The sequence below is a fragment of the Sciurus vulgaris genome (genome assembly GCF_902686455.1).
Source record: "Sciurus vulgaris genome assembly, chromosome: 9".
Taxonomy (NCBI): Eukaryota; Metazoa; Chordata; class Mammalia; order Rodentia; family Sciuridae; genus Sciurus; species Sciurus vulgaris.
In genome coordinates, this window is record NC_136469.1 from 88,310,973 (window position 1) to 88,334,764 (window position 23,792).

Genomic DNA, 23,792 nt, shown 5'->3' on the forward strand with positions numbered 1-23,792 from the left:
TCCCTCTCCTCACATTCTATATAGAGGTAAATGAGATGCACATAATGCTACAGGGCTGTAGCAATCACCAAAAACTAGGGGAAACGCTGAGAGAGACATGCTAACCTTGTTAAGACCGATCCCAGGATCTTCATGACGATAGTTTTCTACATGTATCCAGAAAAGAGGAAGACCACATTCACTGGCACAGCAATACATAATCATACTTTTAGGGTTGAAATGATCAACTCTCTTCATTTTCATCCTCTTTATTTTCCAGCAGACAACTAAAGCCATATAACCAGTTAATGACATACAGAGAAAAGACTGCTTTTGGTGCTCCTAAAAGCATCACCCCTCTTTCCCAATCTCCCATGGTATCAGTTCTACACCCACCCCTCACAACTTCCATTGTCTTCAAAAGCTGTCAAATAATAATAACAATAACAACAATAGTAAGTTTCCTTCAAGGTAGTAATGACCTAGTAGGAAAAAAAAAGCTCAGTGAGTCTCTGGAAATGTTTGTGTCTGACAATCACATGATGACAAGTTTGAATCCATATGAAGATGATCTGATGGAGACATATGTCCTCCCACTTATTACCTGGGTCATTCAAATGATGAAGTCAATTAGACTACGTGGTCTTTCTTGCACCTTTCCCAAAGTCCTTCCAACACCTTTTATTTTTCTCCTTTCAGTTCTTTCCACTTCCTAATCTTTCAGTTGCTTCTTCTAGTTCTCATTCATGTCCATGACTAAATTCCTTTCCCTCCACAGAGGGTACAGACCTCAAGTATGCTCTTTGGGAATGAAGAAGCACAACACTAGGAAAGCCCTTGTCCCAGTTACTACAACTACTACCAGTGTCACCCGGATCAAATCCCTTTAGCGTCTCCAGGCTCATCTATCCACCTGTAAGGGAGAACACTGAACTAGATTTTCTCTAAGATCCTTTCTAGCTCTAACAATTCTGTAACAAGTCAAACATTTAACCGGTCAGGTGTAATGAAGCACATTAAAAAGTCTCCTACATCATTTCAAAGTCCCTTTCAACTTGTCACAATGGTAATTTTTCTCTTGGGCCCTCCTCAACTCACTCTAATTTGACTCCCATCTAACCATGCCACCCACATTGCTAAGAAAGACCACCAGTCTCACCTTCCTTCTGCCTAATCCAAGGGCTCCTGTTTGATACTTATCTTACCTGACTTCCCAGCAGCTTTCAGCATTGTTGGTCCCGGGACCCTTTTTGAAAGTTCTCTTCTTTGGCCTCAGATACTTCACCCTCTTCCCAGTTTTCCAGCTACTTCCTTGTCTACTCTTTAGTCCCTAAATGTTGGCACTTGTGGTCTAGTCCTCTTTTCTTTCTGCTTTCTCATCCTGGATAATGTCACCCACTCCTATGACTATAAATGTAGCCATGTGCCTAGGACGCTCAGATTTCCATCTCCATCCCTGACCTGTCTTCTCAGCTCTAGCCTATATAGCCAATTTCCCACTCCACTGTTCTATTCAGATATCATGAGTATCTCAGACAGAACATATTTAAAAGGCTGAACTCCTATCATCTCCACCACTCTTCCTCCAGTGTTCCTCTCACAAAATTTTGCATGATCTTCCAAATTTCTCACAACCTAAATCCAGAAAAAGCCACCCCATCCATTGTCCATCCACCCATCTGTAAATCCAGGGGATTCAGCCCATTTTTCTCCATCTCTTTCATCTCTACTCTTGTCCAACACACAATCATCTCAGGTGAATCTTGGCAACGGTCACCTCACTTTTAACACTGCCTCCTGGGATATCCTCTCCATCCAGAAATCAAAGAAATCTTTCCTAAGAATACAAATTTTGTCTTATTATTTCCCTGCTTTAAAACACTGTAAGCAATGGCTTTCCAGTTGTGCTCAATAAAATCCTAAATCTTTAGCATGATTAAAAGCTACAACTCATCTGGGTCATACTCACTCCAGGCCACTCTCTCCCTATTCACGTCATTCAGCCACATTAACCTTTCTGTGTCTCCAATGGGCCTATCTCCTTCTCAACTCTGGGTCTTCACACGTGTGCAAAGAATGCATCCCTCAGGTTGGGGATATAGCTCAGTTGGTAGAGAGCTTGGCACAAGGCCGTGGGTTCAATCCCCAGCACCACAAAAAAAAAAAATGTATCCCTCATTCTTCATCTAATTCCTGCTCATTCTTTAGATCTTGATTTAATATTACTCTAAGGAAGATACATTCCCTGGTCTCTCATGTAAATTCACCCACATACATGATACAATCTCCAAGTTATCATATCAACTAACTTTGTATCCTTATATAATGACTGGTTTGTTTGGCTAAACATTAATTTTGACCCTAATTGGAATATATCTTTTACATCCAATGATACATGCCAGCCTGGAAAAACAACATATTAAAACTTATTCATGCAACTCTTTTTTTTTTGCCATTTTGAAAAACAAAAAAAAAAAAAAGCATTATCATTCAGTTAGATTAAGTTTATAGAAGTTAGTAAAAGTGATCAACTACTTTGTTGATTACCAGCTATCAGTACTTCAACTTTAGTCTGAAAATGTTTTGGAGTCACAGCAACCACTGGTAAGATGTGCATGAATTATATCCAAAACAGATAATATCCAAAATTCATAGGGTTCATCCTGGAGAATTAAATGTCTTATATTTGTAGCAAAACTAGGAGATAGGGGTGCAAATGCTATTTCTCTGCATGCATGTGTACACACACAAAAAACAGGTTCAGAAGTTAATTCATCAAAGACTTATTGCAAATATCAAAATGTTTTTTCAGGTATCATCCACGAATTTGTAGAACATCTCTAATAGGAACATAATGAAATAGGCTATTAACTATACCTTGCACAAAGTAACCATAACCAGAGGAAGAGGATTTGCCTCATGTCACCCAGAAAGACAATGGCAGAGTCAGGAATAGAAATAGGTCCTGAGACTCTTGGTACACCATCATGTTCTCTAAGTCAAAGCACAGCCTGAATAAAAGCAAGCAAAACCTGAACAATCAGATACTGATCTAATTTGCCAAATACATGTATCCATTGGATTCAATTACGAGCTTTCATTCTACATCAAAGACATTTTCTTTATTTTGCAGTAACGATAGAATTTCTTGTTGAAAATTTAATAATCAACTGGGGGTTTGGGTGATGACTTAACCAATCTATAAATATATAATTCTTGCCCTCTAACACTGATTTACTGGCCAATATCATTAAATCCAAAACCTATTTTTATTTTCAGAAGTTTTAGCCTGGTAAATGCTATTGAGCATCCCTCTATGAAAATATTCAGTAAAATAATATCTCATGAAGTTTAAGCAAAGTCTGTCCTCCTTTCAAAATCAAAAGAAAGGTGAGCACATTGGATAAGGCACTTAGAAAAGCTGCCTTCTAATTCTAACTCTATGGAAAGGTAAGAACAATTAACCTGATTTAAAAGCTTCTTCAGCTATTCAGAGAAAGGAATTATTTAAGTCACCTATACTGCTGATTCAATGGATGTCACTCACCACCCTCACTACCTTCACCTTTCATCCCACCTGGCAATCAGCAGCTTCAGGGATACAATGTTCAGAACCTCCCATGAACCCCTGGCACAGCAGGCTCTCACCTCAAACCTCACTATCAGCCAAAAAAGTAAGATAAATCAAAAATAAAATAAAACCTCACCCCAGCAAGCTCACTACAGCAACAAGAGGCCTTCAGCTGATCTTTATTCTCTTCTAATTCTGCTCACCCCTCATCAGGTCCAATTTTCAATTCCCTCAATGATTCTGAATTTTGTGATGATAGAAATGGGGAGATATTTAGCTCAGGCTAGAATATATAGAATTATTTCTATACTGTTGCATAATCTCATTTAATTGGCACTTAAATTATATAATACCCAGTAGGGAGCAGAATTATTCTAGTCTATGCTGCAGAGAGGGTAAAATGTGCATGTTTATAGACATACACATGTATTAGACTCCTCTATCCTTACTGATAGAACAGCACTACACACTTGAATCTGTTTTGCAGAAGAAACAATACTGCAGTCTTCATTAGACAGTGGGCCAGCATTTGCATTTTACCCTGCACACAATTATATCTTAATAGGCCTCTTCTAGGGAAAGGAAACAATTTACCAAATTAAGGGCAATGGATATATCAGAGCAACTGAACCACGAAAATTATATCTTATACCCAAGCTTACAGAAAATCAGACTGTGTTTGAAGAGAAATAGACAACATTTCTTGGGAAATTTCACTTGACCATTCTGGCCTGACCTTTCCAATACAGGAAGCAGTAGGTAAACATGATTAGGAAGGTAAAGGGTAGCTATTAGGAGAAATAAATTAAGCAAGCTGGAAGGAAGGAAGGAAGGAAGGAAGGAAGGAAGGAAGGAAGGAAGGAAGGAAGAAAAGATTGATTTAGAACAATCAGAATTTTTAGAATAGTAATACTCAATGAAAATCATGGACAAATCTGTCTCAGAAAGAAAAAGAATGAAGAATGGTATAGTATAAAGTATTTTTATTCCTAACACCAAGCACAGAAGCAACCCTGGTTTTGGTAATTATCAAGGGTCCTATGGCGAGTGGCATGTTCCACTGTTCCCATTTTCCAAAGAGATAGACCCAAAATCCAAGCTATAACTTCCTTCCTTCATTTATGCAATGATTCACCCAGAGTAAAGCTTTAAACTTTTATTCTCAAACCAAAGCTTAGCCACTTTGCTTCAACAACACATGAATAAAACAAATGGTAGACACTTCCAAAAGTAAATATAAAACAATATGTCTCAGTAGTCTGACCAGATAAGAAGCTTCTAAAAAGAAACTCAACCTACAGAAAAATTGTTGCAAATGCATCATTTCAGAATTTCTGGATCCTTGCAAAACACAATCCAAGTACCAAGTTCAATTTGTTATGGCTTATTGCCATAAAAGAATGTTGACACTTAGGACAGGAAGTGGTTTCAAGAGGGCTTTAGCCCCCACTCTATTAACAGAAAATTCTCTACAATTAGAAAACTCTGGGAAGTGATGATGTCTGGTTCCAGTTTCAAAAAACCCATGGAACTGTCATCAGATTTCCTTAAAGGGAAAGAAATCTATATATACATATTTAACTTCACTGACGCAGCAGAAGGTGTCAGGCAGCCACAGAGCTAAGTGCTGCAGCCTTAAGGACCTCTGGCAAGCATTCAGCTTAGGCCACAGGAGAAAAAAAGCAGGGAGCTGGAAAAGGTCTGTAAGGGCTCAACCTGCCCTGGGAAAACCAAGTTACCACACAAGTACCAACCTTTAAACACCCCACTGTGTTTCTTTAAAGTTTTCCAGTGTGTGGATGCATTGTTTCTTAAAGAAGGCTTTTCCTTCTGCAGTATTTGCCCAAGTGTTTCCTCTGTACACACTGTTTCTGAGCAATTAGAGTGAACAGCCGAGAAGAGGTCAGCAAAATGCAACCGGACACTTATATCCACAGCTCAGAATAGCCCCAACTTGGCCCCTCCCTTCCCATGCGTTAGGTTTCATTCACTCCTAGGCAATTACATTTTGGACCATTGTAATTATAAACAAATGACTACCAAGGTCCCATTTTTCCTTTAGAATACCAGCTCCTCCAATACACAAGAGTAGACAATCCTAAAACCCTGTAACAAAAAAAAATAGGTTTAAGTCATTATGATTTCCTATCTGTAAAATGCTGACCTCCATAAAGACAAAAGCCACCATTTCATCTTTTTAGTCTCTCTCTTCAAAAGCTAGAGCAGAACAATGAAAGAGAGTTTGGGGTTTCTTTTTCTTTTTATATAGTTATCTTTTTTATATAGTTTTCTTTTTTATATAATTATCAATATAACTATATAAGCTAATGATAATGATCTTTGCAAAATCAAACAAGTAATAACGAAGGATAAAATAGAGACTATATCATCTCATTTGATAAAAGTACTAAGAGAACTAAGTTTATAACTAAAAACTTAAAAGATATAAGAGGATTATATAAATTCTACATATGCTTTATTTAGCTTATTCATTCTTTTAACAGATATTTAGTATCTACTCTGTCCCAAACCCTGTCCTACTTTTTTTCTTTTAATTCCCCAAAAAAAACATTCTGTAAACTCCACACATCCTCTCTTAGTGACCCTCAGTAGACAGGGGAATTTGTAGCATTATTCTTCTATGTGGACAGGTGGGAGCATACTTCCTGTTGGACTCAGTTTGGAAGGGAAACTATCATAAGATAGCATAACAGCTTTAAGAAAGCGCCGATCAGACTTCAGGAATAGAGACACATTTCAGCCCATATTGTCTTGCTGTGCTTTATGTTTCCTGAGTTGCTGTTTGGAGTTGATTTAAGAGGCCCCTCCTCATGGAGTCAGAGCTGCCAAGGCCCCTGGGGAGTTACCTAGCCTTACAGAGCCAAGGTCTTATCTCAAAGGATAAGGTGGAGTTTGCTCTTTTCCCCTATTGCGAAATTTGAGAATATTAAGTAATCTGTTTATATCACACAGATCCAAAATCCAAGCTGACTTTTTAAAGAATAAAACATCCATAGGATTTCCTCCTGTTTGGATATAGCTACCTGGGACTCTTGCTTCCTGGGATTCTTGCTTCCTATCTCAATCTTGGCTCACCCAACAAAATCTGGCAATTTCCCCTTCTGTGTTTGAAATGAGTGGCTGTCCTTCATGGTCAACATTTCTTGGACATTCCAGTAATGTCAATTTGTCATCTATGCACCAGTTCTCTAGAAATGCCTGGACAGAAGTGGTAGCTTTGGTATAGAAACAAATATTAATACCTGAAATGCCAAAATGTTAAATAAGTTAATACACGGTAACCATACCCTATCCAAAATGTTCGCTTTGCAAAATTATACATATGGTAACCAATAAAAGAACAGACAAAAAAGGCTTCAATTTATTTTAAGGATTAAAACTGGCACTTGGTTTCCTTTTTAGAGAGTGTACCTCTAAACTATTAACATGAGGGGAATCATATGAAAACAAGGCTTAGGTCTTTAAATATATACCACATAGATAAATTCATTACTTAAACAAAAGATGACTCCTCTTCTGACTCACTCTATTCTTACTGAATTTTGCAAATGATGGTTTTCTATTGAGTTTTGAGAATGTGGATTAAGTGTCATGCCACCCACTGAGAACAGAGGTGAACAAGGTGAACTGAAGGCGTGGTTTGAAGTCTCAGTCTCTCTCCCCTTCTCAGAACTGCAGAGTTAAGGCACTAGGAGACAGCACTGGCTCTTGCTTTCAGGCTGAACTGATGCTAAGAAGTATTTTTAATGCATGAACATCAAAAGTAAGAGTTATTGGGCCTTTGTCACATGAATAATCACTTAATGGAAATACATCTTATTTTTGCAGATTACTGTAAAAAACGAAATTTTAAGTTCACTTTTTCCAAGTGTGCTGCAATATATTTTAGTTATTTTTATCCTAGAAGCAAGGGAAATAACTACTTGGATAAAATAACTACTTGTAATTGACAATATACACCTCCTTGTCTTTTGAATTTCTGATCCTTAAACTGGAGCATTCACTTCTGCCATAAATGTACCAGAAACTAAGATCTTCAGAACTCACATGACATTTTGCTTTCTTTCAAATACAACTTCTTTACACACTAAAAAATATGAAATAGACTCATCAGAAAAACATCTCCTCTTACAGATGATTCTTCATCAAAGGTCTAGACAACCAAGTCATCTGTTTCTTAGCACTCAACCACTGGAACCACAGGTGTGCCATCAAAACTATTCCTTATTTCAACTTCACCGAGAGTCATAATGAAACATAAGTCCTTCCACCTCCATTAGATGAAGACAGGTGAGAAAAGGGAGGCTCAAATAGAAATTAACAATTTCCAACCTTAGTTTCAAGATTTCTACTGTTTGGAGTACCTCCACTACTGAAGTTCTGTACCAAACACTGTAACCACAAGCAACCATCATCTGACATGGCCTCAAGACTCATCAACAGGCAACTAAGCGTCCCTTGAAAGAAATGTAATCAGCCTCAGGCACCAATCAATGAAAGATACCTTTAATACAAGTAGACCGTATCAGAATGAGAAAATGCACATAATCCATGTGGCAAGTTAAACCCCACAAAGACAACACATTTCTTGAATTTTATGTGCATCTCTATCCTCTTTGGTTGTCTTTGTTTCTCCCCAATTTTGTGTTTGAAAGTCAAGGGAAATAATTCAGGAAATAAACTTCTTCGTCAAAGCCTTAAGAAACTGCACACACTATTCTACTGCAGTAGTGTGCTGGCAATTCTACAACCTCATAAACTCAAGATTTACATCTCCTGTGAATTCAGTTAGGACTTTTTTCTCAAAGAAAAATACATACCCAGTACCTCACATTCCTAAGTTGTTTCCATTTTAATTGTCCCAACACTACAGGATAGTCACTTGAACTTACATTATTTCTTACATCTATATGCTGTACCTGTTTTATCTCCTCTTTGACAGTGACAGACTCACTACAATGAAGATTTAACATGGTTACACAACTCTTAAGACAAAAGTTCTGCTATTTTGCCTTCACCGGCTTGACATTTTCCCACAGCCGTGTTGTAAAAATGCAAGGAACCCATAAAACAATGTGAGAGAAAATATTGTAGTTTCCGTTTTCCTAAGAAACTTAGACATCAAATTCTTATTGGTCAGTCTCAAGAGCATAAATGTGGGAAGTAGGGGGAGGGCACCAAGAAACATGAGAAACAGCCTAAAAGCCGCACACTATTCAGGTTGTCCCAGGTGGCAAGAAGCATCACTTGCCCTGGACCTGGTGTTCTGCCTACTTGAGGAATCACTCCAGCACACACAAGACCCACCCTCTTTTCCCATCCCACCACCCTCTGCTCCAAGATTTTTAGAGGCACTTAAATGCTTATGAAAATGACAGCAGTCAGAGTAAAGTCTCCAAAACACATGTGAACTGTCCCTCAGGGGATTTTAACAGGTAGAACTGATCACAGGGCTCATCTGCAAGTTTCATTTAACTTTGAGTATACTCTGATGATTTTATATAATGTCATTGTAAGTATCAGTAACAACTTGTAAATCTGTGATACCTTCACATAAGTAATTTAGTAACTATTAAGGAAGCCCTGCCTTCTCACTATCAAATATGCAGCGTTATTTTACAGAACTGATATGTGAAGGGACAAGAGAAGGAGGTGCATACTCTAAGCATCACAGCACCAGCTACAAACACCTCTTCTTTGGTTAACAGACACTGGGGAACATTAGTGAAAGAGGCCCTAGAGGCTTAATTTTAAGTCAAACATGCCTGTCCATCTTTTCTTAACTAAGACTCATCCATTGTTACCACTCTTAATATCCTTAGCTTAGACCCATTTTTCCTGTACAATGGTATCCACCTTTTTCTGCAACATCTGTTTCTCTCCCCTGCAAGCTACAGAAAAGAATATTAGAAGGTGCTGCCAAATACATGTATAGAAATCTAGCAGCTCCCTGGAATCAGTCATTGGAAAGTGGTTAATTTATCTGGTAAAATATTTAGTGTCAATGGAGAGGCAGAGACAACAGTGGTATCTGCTTTAAAATAAGACTTAAAAAAACACCGACAAGGTAAGACCACACTCATTTAGGTTCTGAGGAACCAATGAAGTTCTTAAAATTACTTTCTGTGTTGAAGCAAAATGTGAAGATTAAGGAAACTCCATAGACAAGCTTTGGTTTTTAACTTTAAAAAGGTAAGATATATGAAATGTGCAAATGCAACAGAGACATATGTATAATTATGACTATGTACTTTCCCAGACCCCAAAAGCTCACCTTCTACTTCTTCTTCATCACATACATGCTTAAGGAAGGAAGCCCCTCTGTCCAGGACAGCTTCATCCTCCATCCTATAGTAATAAAAAAGAAAAAAAGAATGCTCAGACTTCTCCTGGAGTGAGCCACTTGAAGCAGCCCAGCTCCTGGGCAGGTTAACCTGCAAGCTGCTGTTCATGTTAACAGGGCAGAGTCACTCTTCCTTTGGTGGCTGCTACTCCTTCACGCAGCTCCTCTCATCTGGTGCTTGAGAATATGCCGGCCCCACATAGCTTCAGCTCTAACCTTGAGAGGGCACCCACATGGACAGGTAAAAGAAAATAATCCCAATCCTGGAGGCTGGATGTTGGGGTGCTCTCCCCCTGGGATTTGCAAAAAGCAAGAAAAAAGATGAAAGCCAAAAAAAAAAAAAAAAAAAAAAAAAAAGAAATACCAAGAGAGGAAGTTTGGTGTGTCTGGAGTGCTCGTGATGATCGTTTGTGGAAATCCAGTTTCAGTGCTTAGCTCTTTAAACACCCACTGCACAAAATGTATACCCTCACACACACACATGCACACCCACCCACACGCAGAGAGCGACAGGGAGTTAGGCTAATGCACAGTGGGAGCCTAGCTTCCAGCCAGCCTCTTAATACCAGCACAGCCCAGTATTCTCTGTTGAGTGGCAAGCTTTGAGTCACATGTTGGCCTTACGGAAATCTGACATCTGAGGATTATCCAGCAACCCAGCTTCGGCAATAGGCACATATACATGCCGCCCATTCATTCATTTTCCACATTCTTATCACACGTCTCTCTCTATGTATATCTGCCCTGTTAACTCTTCCCTGAAAGTTCTTCATTTTGTAACCACATTATGCTGTCCTCCTGTCTCCTTACATAATAGGATCTACTCTGCAATTTCATATGCTAAATAAGACCTCAGAATCCATCCAAGGAATGACAGCGTTTTTTACAGCCTCCCAATGCCAAACATGTTTCTAGTTTATAGAATGAGTTAAGCTTTATTTCCATACTCTGTGGCTCCTTTTCATTGCATTTAACTTTGATATACAGAATTCCATGAACTCTATTTATAGTGAAAGCAGAAAGAAATCCAGAATTGCTCAAATGCTGCTTGTGTAGTACCGGTCTAGAAACAAAGAACTTTCTCTGGGGACAGCTGCTCTATGTCATACCGTGCATGAGCCCTGCCAGAGAACCAAATGTTCACTCTGTATTCTATTCATCCAATTATATGCTCAGGCATTGAATACAGCAAGTCTGCTTTCCATATTGTCTGTATAACTTATTCTTGTGTTTCAGATATTTGTTATAAGTTATGTGGTGGTTATGCCCTGAATTCATATTTTCCTTCTTACTATTTTGGAAGCGTATCTACCTCACAGAGCAATCATCTTAGCATAAAAAGTCAGAAATGTGGTGTCAAGTAGCCTTGGGTTTAAAAGAATCTAGTTCTACCACTTAGTAGTTATGCCACCTGGAGCAAAGTACTTGACTTTTTCAAGCTTGTTTTTCCATGTATAAAATTGGGGTAATGATATCAACTTTGCATTGATTCAACACAATGATATCAACCTTGTGTTGATTGCTTTGAGATTCAAATTAGGTAACATACCCAAAAGCATTCCAGCACAGGACCTAGCTCATACTACATTGTTTAATAAATATATTTCCTTCCTTGTTTTTTTCTTCTTTCTTTTTTAACATGAGTAACCATTGGTGGAGAGTGTCCTTGAAGAAATCATTACCTTTGGACACTTGCAAGATTTCTTCTCTCAAGGATATGGGTCTTGTTTGTAATGGCTCATCCTGATGTATATCAGGATTATTTCTTCTCGGTACTCAAACTAAACACATAAAACAGGTTATGGGTCAGCCATCAGGATTATAGTGGGAAAGAAAATGCCTTATAGACTTAAGAAGTCAAATCATCTACCAATCTCTCTGAGCTTCAGGTTCCCAAGAAGATTAAATAATACAGCATATTCATGGATTCAGCAAATATTTATTTGCTGCCTGTGAATAAGACAGAAAAAGTTCCTAAAACACTAATAATGACTAGATGAATGAGGTAATCTCAGATAGTATTAAGATCTTTGCAGAAAGTAAAATGAGACAGGGGCTACTCAGCACAGGGTGGTTCTGATGAGGCTTCTGAGGAGGTAACATTGAAGCAGCACCAAAAATGCTAGGAAGGAACCAGCCCTGTGGAAATATGGAGAAAGAGCATTCCACGCAAAAGGAATAGAAAGCACAAAGGCCCTAAGGTGGGAAGGAATTCAGCATGTTCCAGAAACAGAAACCAGGTCAGTGACGTTGGGTAAGAGAGAAGGTCAACTGCAGGAGATGGAACTGGAGGGAATTGGGGACATGCAGGCCATGATAAGCAGTTAGGATTACAGGTGTTATGGGAACCACTGAAGAGTTTCAAGATGGACAGTGACTTGAGCTGTTTTACCTATTTAAAGGATCACTCTTGCTGCTGTGAGGATGGTTAGAGAACAAGGAGTCTAGGAAATGCACAGGAACCAAGGGGAGCCTACAGGAGAAACAGGCTGTTGGGAAAGAATCAGGAGTTCTCTTTGGACACTTTAAGGTCAAGATGCTTATCCTATATTTAAAAAAAGAAAGAAAAAGAAGGGGAGCTGTCAGGGCTATGACTAGATGCCTGAATCTGGAGCTCAGCAGCTCAGGGCTGGAGATAAAATTTGGACCATCAATGAATGAAGCTAGTGCTGAAACTCGTACTAGATGAGCTCATACAAGAAGAAAATGTAGAGGGAGGAGTAGACCTAAGAACAAGTGCTGAAACATCTACAAGAAGAGCAAAGGGACAAAAACAGCCAATGAGATAAGAAGGGAAACCAGTCAAGAGCAATGTCACAGAAATCACAAAATGAGGAGAGTACCACTGCTGAGAAAGATGGAGACAGGGAAGTAAAAATTGGATTTGGCAATATGGAGGACATTGGTGACTATGACCAAAACAAAAGGAGCACACCATACTCAGGTGGGAGGCACAGAGAGGGTGTTCAACCGTTCCCCTTTCCCTTTCCTACCCTCGCCCATTCGTGCTCTCAGTAAGTAGAGTGCCTCATATGCACCAGGCACACTTCAAGGCACCGGAGGAATAGTGACAAGCAAGGTAGATAAGGGTCTAGCACAATCACATCTGCCCTCTCAAAGACTTCCCCCAGTTATACAGCATTTGAGGACCCTAGTAAGGATGACAGTTTAATGGGGAAATTAACTTAAAAGACCTCAAAAGCATAACAAAACCCTAGACTGCAGTACTACCGCATGTACATTAATTGTAGTATCTCTCCTTTGGAAAACAGAGTAGTTTAGCTCATGCATCTTCTCAGAACCAACCCTCCTCTAGTTCTGTCAGCATACTGAATCCAAGACAATTACATATAGAATGTCATTTTTGCACCCCACCATTCATCAAGCTGTTCCTGAAGTCTTGTTGCCTTCTTACATATTTCCTAAATAAAATGTTTTGCATTGATGTCTAAGTTCTTCCAAAAATTACATGCAACAACCAAAGAGGAAGCCAACAAAGAAAAAATTGTAACAACTGGAAGGGGAAGTGGAAATGTTAATGCCCCAAGCCCTCTTCCTAAACTGAGAAAACCATCCAGCCTTTCTGAAGCACCGGTCCCGATGTGCCATCTGCATTTGAGAGTGAGAGTAACGCAGGGTGTGTTCCTTGGCTCTTCGATGCATATTTCACATTCCCTCCAAGGTCATATACAGCAAGTAATTAGAAACTTAGTTCTTTCTGATGGAGCTGAAAACAGCTCTTCTCTGTAGGAAGTGAAAAGGGGTCAACGAGGCAAACTGAAAATACAAAACCTGTCTATCCAAGGTGGTCTTTCCCCAGAGTAGCCCTCACTCCTCAGGAGTGACTCCAGCCTGGCACACCTGGGTTTCTGCACAAACTATGGGACCTTCCATCTTTTTTCCATCTTTACATCACAATGTCAATTATTTGTGTTTGTGTCCCTTCACCCCAAATCCTCTTAGCAGTTGCTCACTATTATTCATAAGACAGAGATGACTTTTTAAATGACCATTAGACCAAACAGTTTCCCCTCCATTAATCAGCAGGAAGAAATAACTCATCCAGTTAATCAGACCCCCAAATCCATTTTTTCACATATCCTGCATTTGCTGAAAACAAGGATGGGAAGAAGCATGCTTCTAAACAGCTCCTGGGGTTGCTCACATCACCAGCATGGAGCGAAGTTCAGAATAGATTTGGAAGTTTCTCACCAGCATCATAGGGATAAGGGTCACACCACTCAGTGTACAATCCACTTGGGGCCAGTACTGCCTTCCTTTAACAGGACCACTGATAGCAGGAATTATGCCTCTTCTACAGAAATCCACACTCACAGCAGGATTCTTCTTATTCTCCTTTATTCTGGGACACCAAAATGATTTAACTGTAACATTTGTCAAATCTGCTGCCAAATGGACCGGCTTTCACCAGCCGGTCCTAATCACTGAGCAGGCTTGTAAGGGTGACTTAAGCCCGGCACGAGAAACATTTGTGCAAAACTGTCAGCCACTGGGCCTTGAGCACCCATGGACATTCCACCCCTGAGTTCCCACCCCCAGAACCCGCGCCAACTGCCAACGTGCTCGCTAGCTAGTCTGCACCGCACAAGCAGCTGCCACTCAGCCAGTCAGCAAGTGGCAGGCCGCCAGCACACAAGTTTCAAGAACGCAAGCCTGCTCGTCACAGTGCTGCTAAAGGTTGAAGGTCTCTGGGTATGCTAGCCTTTAGATTCGCCTCAGTTGCCCTCCCACCTCCCTCCACCTTCCCTCCCCTGTTATGCCTCCCACGGTAGCATTTCACTTGTCTCTATGGTAACAGCATCTGGTTTCAGGGTTAGAACTTTTTACAGTCCATTTCTCTCCTTGCCCAAGGCTTTTTTGACAAAGGATGCACTAGCAGAAAGGGTGTTGCTTAGGTGGGGCCACCTGTTTCCTTGTCACCCCAAGATTGCAGCAATGCTGTGAGTTGTAGGATCATGACAAGTGCAGCACTGAGTTCCAGGGGAAGCCAAACAGACCCTCCAACCTCGGCATGCTGGCTGATGTGCAGAGGATCCACTCTGAGGCTTGTACCCTGGGGCCCCAGTCCAGAGCCAGCCTATTCTCCTCCACCCTGCCACTGCACCAGGCTGCACATGGATCAGACTAATGTGGGCTTTCTGACTGCTTCCAAAAAGGCAACAGGGATGACACTCTAGGGAGCAGCATCACTCCAGTCTTTAACATGTCCATACCAGAGTCTGACATCACTGGTTCTCTTCATGCACACAGTTTAAAATTTATTAGTTAACCTTGTATTTAAACTCATCCCACTTTATCCTCACTAGCTCAGTCTGTTTACAACCTCCAATGAACCCAATAATCTCTCACTTTACAACAGCTTTTCTATGCACAGCAAATGTTTCAACAGTTCTTTACACAACATGCCCTCACACACACACACACACACACACACATACACACACACACACCGATGCATGCAGGGAGCAGACAAACTCTGAGAAGTGAAGAGTTTTGTATTATTAGCCATTGCGGCTTTGAAAACTATATTTATAAGTGTGCAGGGTCCTTAACTTGAGGACTAAAAGGTGTTAATTTCAAATCTCAGAGATCAAAATTAGACTACTCCTGCACTTTGACTGGTCTTGGATTAAATAAGAACAGGAAAAAAAAAATCAGCGTTTCACAGGATTTTCTTCAGGAGCTACACAGTATGCAACAATCAGTACTAACATCTAAAATTATACACTCACACATTTCAGAGTTCTGTTCTCTATTCAAATCCCTTCTAAGAGGCGGAGAATCATTTTCATTACAAACACTTTGCAAACACAATGTTTTCTTTTAAACTTTTTAACCCCACAGCATTTTTTAGGTGCTTTTGCTGCTTTGTAAAATCTGCTTTCCACGTTTCCAACATGCACACAAAGAATAAGACTGAATGAACAGCGAAAGCCATAGGGAACAGGGGAGAAGCTCAGTGGCTGCAAAGTGCACTGCCATCTTTTGGCAGCATGCAGTCACTACAGGGAACTGCAGGGCAGGTGAGGGCCAGGAAAGCTGCAATGGCTCCCTCCAACAGCTCACAGGGCCCAGGAGGGTCTCTCATCCCCACAGGAAAAAAGGAAGAAAGCACAGTTGCTGGTTTAACTGAGCAGATAGCTGGAGCTCTGGACATATGTACTGGGAAAAGAGACATCGGTAGAGCAAAAGTGACAAGGATGACTAATGACAGAGGTGACTCTGGGAGATCAGCCAGCAACAAAGCAAAGCAAATCCCCTTCCCAGTGTTCAGGAGCTCCCTAATCAGCCTGGAAATTTACACAGAACCTGGGCCAGGGGGAAATGGCCCGACATGCAACCAGATAGCAGATCCAATAAATGGTAAAAATGCAGCCCAGAGCAGGATCACATCAAACAGAACTCTGGATGTAGGAGCTTTATTAAAAGTTCATTTGCACTCTTGGGCATTTATCCCAGAGAAATGAAAGCATTATGTTCACACATAAACCTGTACACAAATGTTTTGAGGAAGCTTTATTTATAATGACCAAAAAGTAGAATTAGTTCAGTGGTCTTTTAACAGGCAAATGGTTAAACAAACTGTGGTACATCCATACCATGGAATACTGCTTACCAATAAAAAGGAATGAACTCTTGATACACACGAGATGAATGAGCTTCCAGGGATAATGCTGAGGTTAAATAGCCAATCCAAAAGGTTAAATACTGGATAGATAATTCCATTTATATAATCATAATTATATAAATTATATATAATTTTGAAGTGACAAAATTTAGAAAAGGACAGATTAGTGGCTGCTAGGGGTCAGACATGGGAGTGTCTGTGGTTATAAAAGGGCAACATGGCCAGGTGCCATGGCACATGCCTTTATTCCCAGTAGCTTTGGAGGCTGAGGCAGGAGACTCTCAAGTTCGAAGCCAGCCTCAGCAACTTAGCAAGGTGCTACGCAACTCAGTGAGACCCTGTCTCTATGTAAAATACAAAAAAGGGCTGGCTCAGTGGTTGAGTGCCCCTGAGTTGAATCCATAGTACAAAAAGGGGTAAGGGCAATATAAGGGTGTTGGCTTTGTCCAGTATCTTATCTGAGGTGACAAATACATGGACAGGTGATAAAACTGCATAGAATTTAATACATGGGAGATAGAAATAAAACTGAGGAAATCTGAATAGGTCAGTGGATTTGTGTCAATGTTAATCAATGCTAATATCCAGGTTGTAAACTATAGTTTTGTTAATTAACATTGAGAAAAACAAAATGGGTATTTTTTTACACAAGTAATCCCTGCATTATTTATCAAATATGCTTTTGAATCTACAATTACCTCAAAATGCTAATAAAAAACTCATTAATAAATTCACTTTTTAATTTCCCCTAGGAACATTATTATACATGGTAGTCAGGTATAGAAATTAGTCCATCAACACATATGCAGGATCAAGCAGAACCAAGTACAAATTCCCAGTGTGCCCTTTACTATGTATCCTTGGGAAGGTTAATTAACCTCTCACTTTCGTGTCTTTTAAAATGAGCCTAGAATAGTTTGGTAGTTGGTTTAGGGCATTAAATAAGTTCTTGAAGTAAATAAATCCAATTAACTTTAGTTAAATCTACATCTAAAGTTTATAGGCCCAGAGAAGACAGTAGGATATAAATAGCCCTCAGAGATCTGAAGGCCATAATTCTGTCCCATGAGAAAATGCATGGAAGTTTCAACTGTGGAGACCCCAATAAACTGCCCCTCACACCCACAAGGTGAGACTCTTCCTTCACATCTTCTCCATGTTGCAGCCAGGTCTCCTGTACTCTGCTCAGACTTCGCCTGAGTTCTGAAATGCTGGAGCAGGTTCCACAACAAAGAACAAGAAAAGAACTGGCAGGAGGGTGAAGACAGGGGCTCTGGGGTGAGGAAAGGCATGTGGGTTGGGGGAGGTAACAGAGGAAAGGAGCACTTGCTGGGGAGGTGCCTAAGTGCTAAAAGGGGGGCTGCAGGCCTGACCTCTCAGAACTTTCCCTCACTGACCACACCCACTGTTGCACTGGTTATCCTATGTGCTTCCATACCACCATGTGTCACCTCTGACCAGAGTTCCACTACAGAAAAGAACAGTCTCATTCCTGTGTCAGAAACCAAACACTTATTCTTTGAAAGTTTTCTCAAAGTTCTCAAAGTTTCTACTGTTAAGAACAGAAAAAAAGAGAAACATTTATAACTCTTTTAACATTCAACTGTCCCTCACCAAAGGCTTTTGTGTAAAAATCATAAAGGTCCTAACAGAGGGATCAGGCAAGATGAAATGGCTGGGCTGCTCCAAGTTCAAGGACCTAGGACTGAGGACATGGGTATGACCTTCCTCTGTCCCTTTCCTTTCACCAAATCCAGTTCTCTGGACAGCTAGACCACAACCAGCAGCACAAAAAGAAAGAAAAGCAAATGGAGGAAAAGGACACCCCATAGTTGGAAATGAAACATTCCCACTGAACACCCCTCCTGCAAGTCAGCCATCAGTCAAGGGTGCTCTGCCATGTTTAGACTTGAAGAAAGGATAGAATGGCAGTATTCCATCTGCCCTCTCACCAGTGGTTTCTAACTGGCTCCCTGGCTCTGAACTCACTCCCCTCCAATCCACTCATTTATAAAACACAATTTGGTATCAGTCTCCTCTTAAATCATTCAGTGGTCCTTCATTATACAGAAGTTGAAGTCTTATTAAATGTTGACTAATGAATCAATCAGTCAACCAGTAAGGAAAGGGGACAGTGAGTACACAAATATGTTTGATGTTAAGTGTGTCTCGTTTAAATGCCCCCAAAATATTTTTCAAACAACCTGGATCCCATACACAAGCCTACTTCCAATTACTTGGTCTGATATTCTGGTATTTCCAACTGAGGAAACAGCATTTTGTGCCTAAGTTAGAGGGGAGGAAGAGGTCATGTTGTACTCTGTGAGAGATATAACATAATATAAATACAAAGAATTTCTCGAGGCTAATTTTAACTTCATAATTTCTCCTCATAGATAACACTAGAATTTAACCCTTCTCATAGACTGCAACTTCACAGGAATATCAATTTGTAGAATTAAATTCAGACAAGAATTTCACTTTATCTGATTTAAAAAAATTAAATGAGAACTGTAGCTCAGTGATAGAGCACTTGCCTAGCACATGTGCAGCACTGGGTTCGATCCTCTACAGCACATAAAAATAAATAAATAAATAAAACAAAAGTATTAAAAAAAATTAAGAGATACCTGAACCTGCCACATGGCAGGTTCTAAGAAAACATCTGTCTGATGAATAAGATGAATGAGTGAACTTAAATATAAATTGCAATGTCAGCTACTTTGAATATCAAAAAGTATCCTAAGAAGTTATGAGAAAGCTCAATTTTGCTCCTCATGCCTACAAATGGACAAATAAAACTCTGTAGTATGTAAACCTATAAAGAAGGTAAATGGCAGCTGCTTGCAAAGGGAATTGGGATTTGAAGTGTCAATATAAACTTCGAGCTCTGGACATTTTAGCTTGACTTTATAATCAGTGGTAAATTAATTGTAGTAATTAGTCCACAGATAGCACCAATAACTAAAATCCACAAGTAATTCATATTCATTTTAGTCTGTGGTTCTGTATACATTCACTTCAGTGCTGGGAGTCAACTGGCCGTACCTGATCAAGTATGGCCCCTATGCTACTCCCACTCTGACAGAGAGAACTGACATCAGAGAAAGTACTTTCCTTCCTATTCTCCTTAACATGGTAGCTGTACCATTCTCATCTTCCAACCAGAACTGTCTGGCTAGGGTGAAATTCCTGGCATTTGATTAAGTCTGTGCTATGGGCCAGGCAGGGTGATAAGCATCATATATGCGCTATTTCATTCTGAACATTGTCATAATGTGTCTGCCGGCTTAGTAACAGGATAGGGCTAAAGATTTCAGCTAAAGGATTTCAATACCAATTAACAATTTAGGAACTGAGATTAGGGATTCTCTCCTGTTTATTAATTTTTTAAGTCACATTTTAAAACACTTACCACATGCCAGGTCCTATGTTAAGCAGTTTGCAATGATTATTTAATTCAAATCATTATAACCCCAAGAGGTAAGTACTTTTACATATCCATTTTAGAATTGTAATTTGAAGTTACATAATTTGTTCAAGATCACTCAGTACCTGTAATGAGAAGATCAGGCAGGCAGTGTAATTCAGCAGTCCACAATTATAACCACTCTGCTATATTTCTTCAAAAGTAATTAATCTATGCCCACCAGGGATTACTTCCAAGAATTATTTTTTTCATAACATTGAACTTAAGCATACTTTCTTGTAATTTGGAATCATATCACCACTTTTCCTACCTTGGTGGGCCTACTGGTCAAAAGTTGAAGCATCCTCTTATATGCATCTCAAAATTAATGTCTTTATTTTTATTTAGCAAACATTAGATAGCACTTACTATGTGCCAATCACTATTATAATTGCTTTAATATTATAAACTCATTTAAGTCTCACAATAATCCAATGAGGAATGTTCTGTTTTGAATCACTATCATCTGAGGTACAAAAAGATTAAGTAACTTGTCCTCAACAATCACACAGCAAGTAACCGTCAAGGTAAGGATTCAAACCCAGGCAGTTTGGTTCCAACGTCTTTGCTATTATCCACTCATCTGCCTTACTTTAGCTGATTTCACTGATCTGTACCAATCTCTTCAGAAACCTGAATCACAAATATTAAACAGACTTTTGGTGAGAAAAAAGATTCATCAGAATACCTAATATATTCATGAAACATATTAGATCTATTCATGAAATACCCCCTTCTCAAACATGTTTTATAGATGCCCAAATTCACAAATATCATTTAAGTATATAATTTCTGATATAACATATGGTATGTATAATTCTGTATGAGTTTCACAATTCTCAAGAAAACAAAGGCAACCAAAATGCCCTGAGGAGCAGGGGTGGGCCTCAGTGGATGGGCCTGGGCTCACCCTGGGACAGGGGTTCACCACGTGGGTCCCTACAAAAGCACTTCCTATTGGTGGTGTGACATGCACAACTGTTAGCAAACAGATGAAGCACAATGGTTAGGTTCACAAGGATCCACCAGACACCAAGCCACAAGAGTCGTGGCTCTTCATGTAGGCTACGCTTCTTGAGGAGAAAACAGCTTTTGTTTCATAAACTTCATTAGCACAGTTCACTACTGCAGGAACTGAAGACACTTCTCTAGTCTCCGTTTGCTTACTAAAATGTCTCTTTCCACAATGCTGTTCAAAGGTTATCCTTCATTTTCCCCAAGGAATCTCTCTCATATACTTGGGATTGAATTTTCCAGAGTCTGACTTGTCTACTCATTCCTTTATTCAATTTATGGAGTGTTTCCTATGACTAGGCATTATTCTAGGCTCTAAGGATAAAATCCCTGGTGGAAAATAAGCAATACACAAACTTTAAAAGTCAGTTGTGTAATATATTAATAGGTTACAGTGTTATGGAAAAAGATAAGCAGGGAAGAGATTTAGGGAGTGCTGGTAGGACTATGGAAGGGCGTGGTTTTAAATGGGAGTTAAGGAAGGCCTTACTGAGGGCAGGTCAGCTCTGTCCTGAAGGAGGTGAAGAAGTGTGCCTTGTGGGCATGTGAGGAAAAAACAAAAGCAGAGCCCTGAGCTAGGGAGGAACAAGACAGATTCTTGGGATGTCCAGGAGGCCACTGGCTGGAACAGAGGGAGAAAGGAGAGAAGGAGAAAAGGTCAGAAAAGTGGAGATAAAGGTAAAGGCGCTGGGCCAGGGAGACAACTGCTGGAGCTTTAGGCCATTACTCTGAGCAAGCTACAAGGTCGCTGGAGGGTTCTGAGCAGCAGAGTGCTATTTCCTCAAGCTCATTGTCTTCTTTACCCTGATGTCCTTGTCATTATTATATCAGCATTTCCATTACAGCGCTTCTTGACCTATTCAGAAAGTCTTTGAGAGGCCACAGCTAGTGAAACAAAGGTTACCAGCAGGGTGTGCTCAGTGACCCTCCCTCAGCCTCATGCAGGAACCTGACCCAGTTTTCCCTCTGCAATCTATGAGTGGGTCCATACACCTTAGAAGACTTTATCCCAGGTGTGCAGCACCTTCACCTTGACCTCAGCTTAGTGAAAGTGTTGAGCAATGCTTTCCGGGAGGGCAATCTGCATTAAATTGTTAATAATCTTTATTAACTTCTGCCAAAACAGACCGTAAGTTCATGACTCAGGTAGCTGCTTCACCTGCCTAAATTTGTCCCAGCAACAGCAATGTTTAGTGTCAAAAGATGCCAACACTGGTGATTAATATGCAGATATCATGGGAACAGAATGGAACTGATCTGTTGACTTTTTTTTAACCACCTCTGATTCAAAGTTACACTTTAAATGATAAAGGAATACCTTTAAAATATTTTGTAACTATGAGTTTTCTGGATTAATTTTAACAGAGCAGAAGGACATATGGAAATTATAAGTCCTAGAGTTATACTTACTGCATTTTGGGTAGAAATGCCCTTGCATTAGAATGAAATCAGTGTGGTTTTTTGGCTCCAGTGATGTGTTTGAACATAGAGGAGTGACCCGCACTATAAAAGGATGCTACTCCCCACCTTAGAAACACTCTCTGGGGTGACAAAAAGATACCTGTGAAACCTAATTACATATAACGTGTTGGCTGAGGACTTGATTTCAACAAATCAGCTGTTTGTTTTTTAAGGTGGGCATCAAGGAAGCGTGAATGTTAACTGGGTACTAGGTGGTACTAGGGAGCTCTTGTTAATTTTAATAAGGATGATAATGGGATTGGAATTTTTTAGGTCCTTATTTCTTAGACATATACACTGAAGTATTAATTGGTCAAATGCTATGATATAGGATTTGCTTTAAAATGCTTTAGCAAAAGAAAAAAGTATGGGAAGGAGAGGAGTAAGAAATAAGACCTGGGCTGGGGTTGTGGCTCAATGGAAAGAGCATTTGCCTAGTATGTGTGAGGCACTGGTTTCAAAACTCAGTACCATATAAAAATAAATTAATTAAATAAACAACTAATAAAAATATTTTTAAAAAGAAAAAGAAGACCCACAACATGTGGAACAGGGTAATGAGCTGTGTAAGTTGGGCAGGGGGTATATGGATATTCATTGTTCTATTAGCTGCTCTTTTGTTTCAGGTCTGAAATTTTCAAAAATAAAGGTTTATTTTTTAATTTAAAAGTATTCCATATAAGCTTCCCTCTTCCTTTATGGGAATTCATCCTAGAAAAACGTGTACAAATACAAGTCATAACAAACATACTCACATGTTATAAAGATGACCTGTTCCCTAAAACTTAAAAGCTATAAAACCCACTCATTCTAAACATAACAAATAAAAAATGTATATTGAGCATCTCAACCTCTTTACTTTTTTTCCTTTGCCTGCATACCTTAATACTCAGGCTCTCATTCAATGAACACGTGATTGATTTTAGAATACCTGATACTTTCCATCTTAATCAAAACAAAATGGAGTTTAGGAAACCCATGTTCCTTGGCATAAACATGAGCATTTTTATTTTTCCCTTCATTAGTAGAAAACTGCACGGTAAAATGCAACAGGACGCTTGAATATTTGCAGCAACAAACAGTGAGGCACAAATAAACCTGGTGACACCCACAACCTGAGTTGCGGGCTGGGGTACAATGCCACCTCAGTTCACTGCAAATGTGTCCTGCTCCTCAGCTGATGTACATGAGTACAAAAGCAGAATATGAAAGGTGATTTGGGGGGAGCTTCTTGTGAACCAAAGCCTGGTATGCATGAAGCTGAACCTCTAGAAGTCAGGAGTGG

At 39.7% G+C, this 23,792-nt stretch overlaps 1 protein-coding gene across 7 annotated transcripts in view; it reads right to left on the reverse strand.

Moving 5' to 3' along the window:
- The window catches only part of SLC4A4 (solute carrier family 4 member 4), a 327,400-nt gene that overhangs the window by 274,124 nt on the left and 29,484 nt on the right, over positions 1–23,792 (reverse strand). For 4 of the 7 annotated variants that reach the window (XM_079152709.1, XM_079152711.1, XM_079152707.1 and 1 more), the window contains exons 1-2: positions 10,279–10,297; positions 9,846–9,919 (exon numbers count right to left, since the gene is read on the reverse strand). In XM_079152709.1, coding sequence (XP_079008835.1) covers positions 9,846–9,918 — 73 coding nt within the window. In that variant the 5' untranslated portion in view covers position 9,919; positions 10,279–10,297. Of the gene's footprint in view, positions 1–9,845; positions 9,920–10,278; positions 10,298–23,792 lie in introns of those variants that run through there. The other 3 variants (XM_079152708.1, XM_079152712.1, XM_079152710.1) reach the window with 1 other exon arrangement.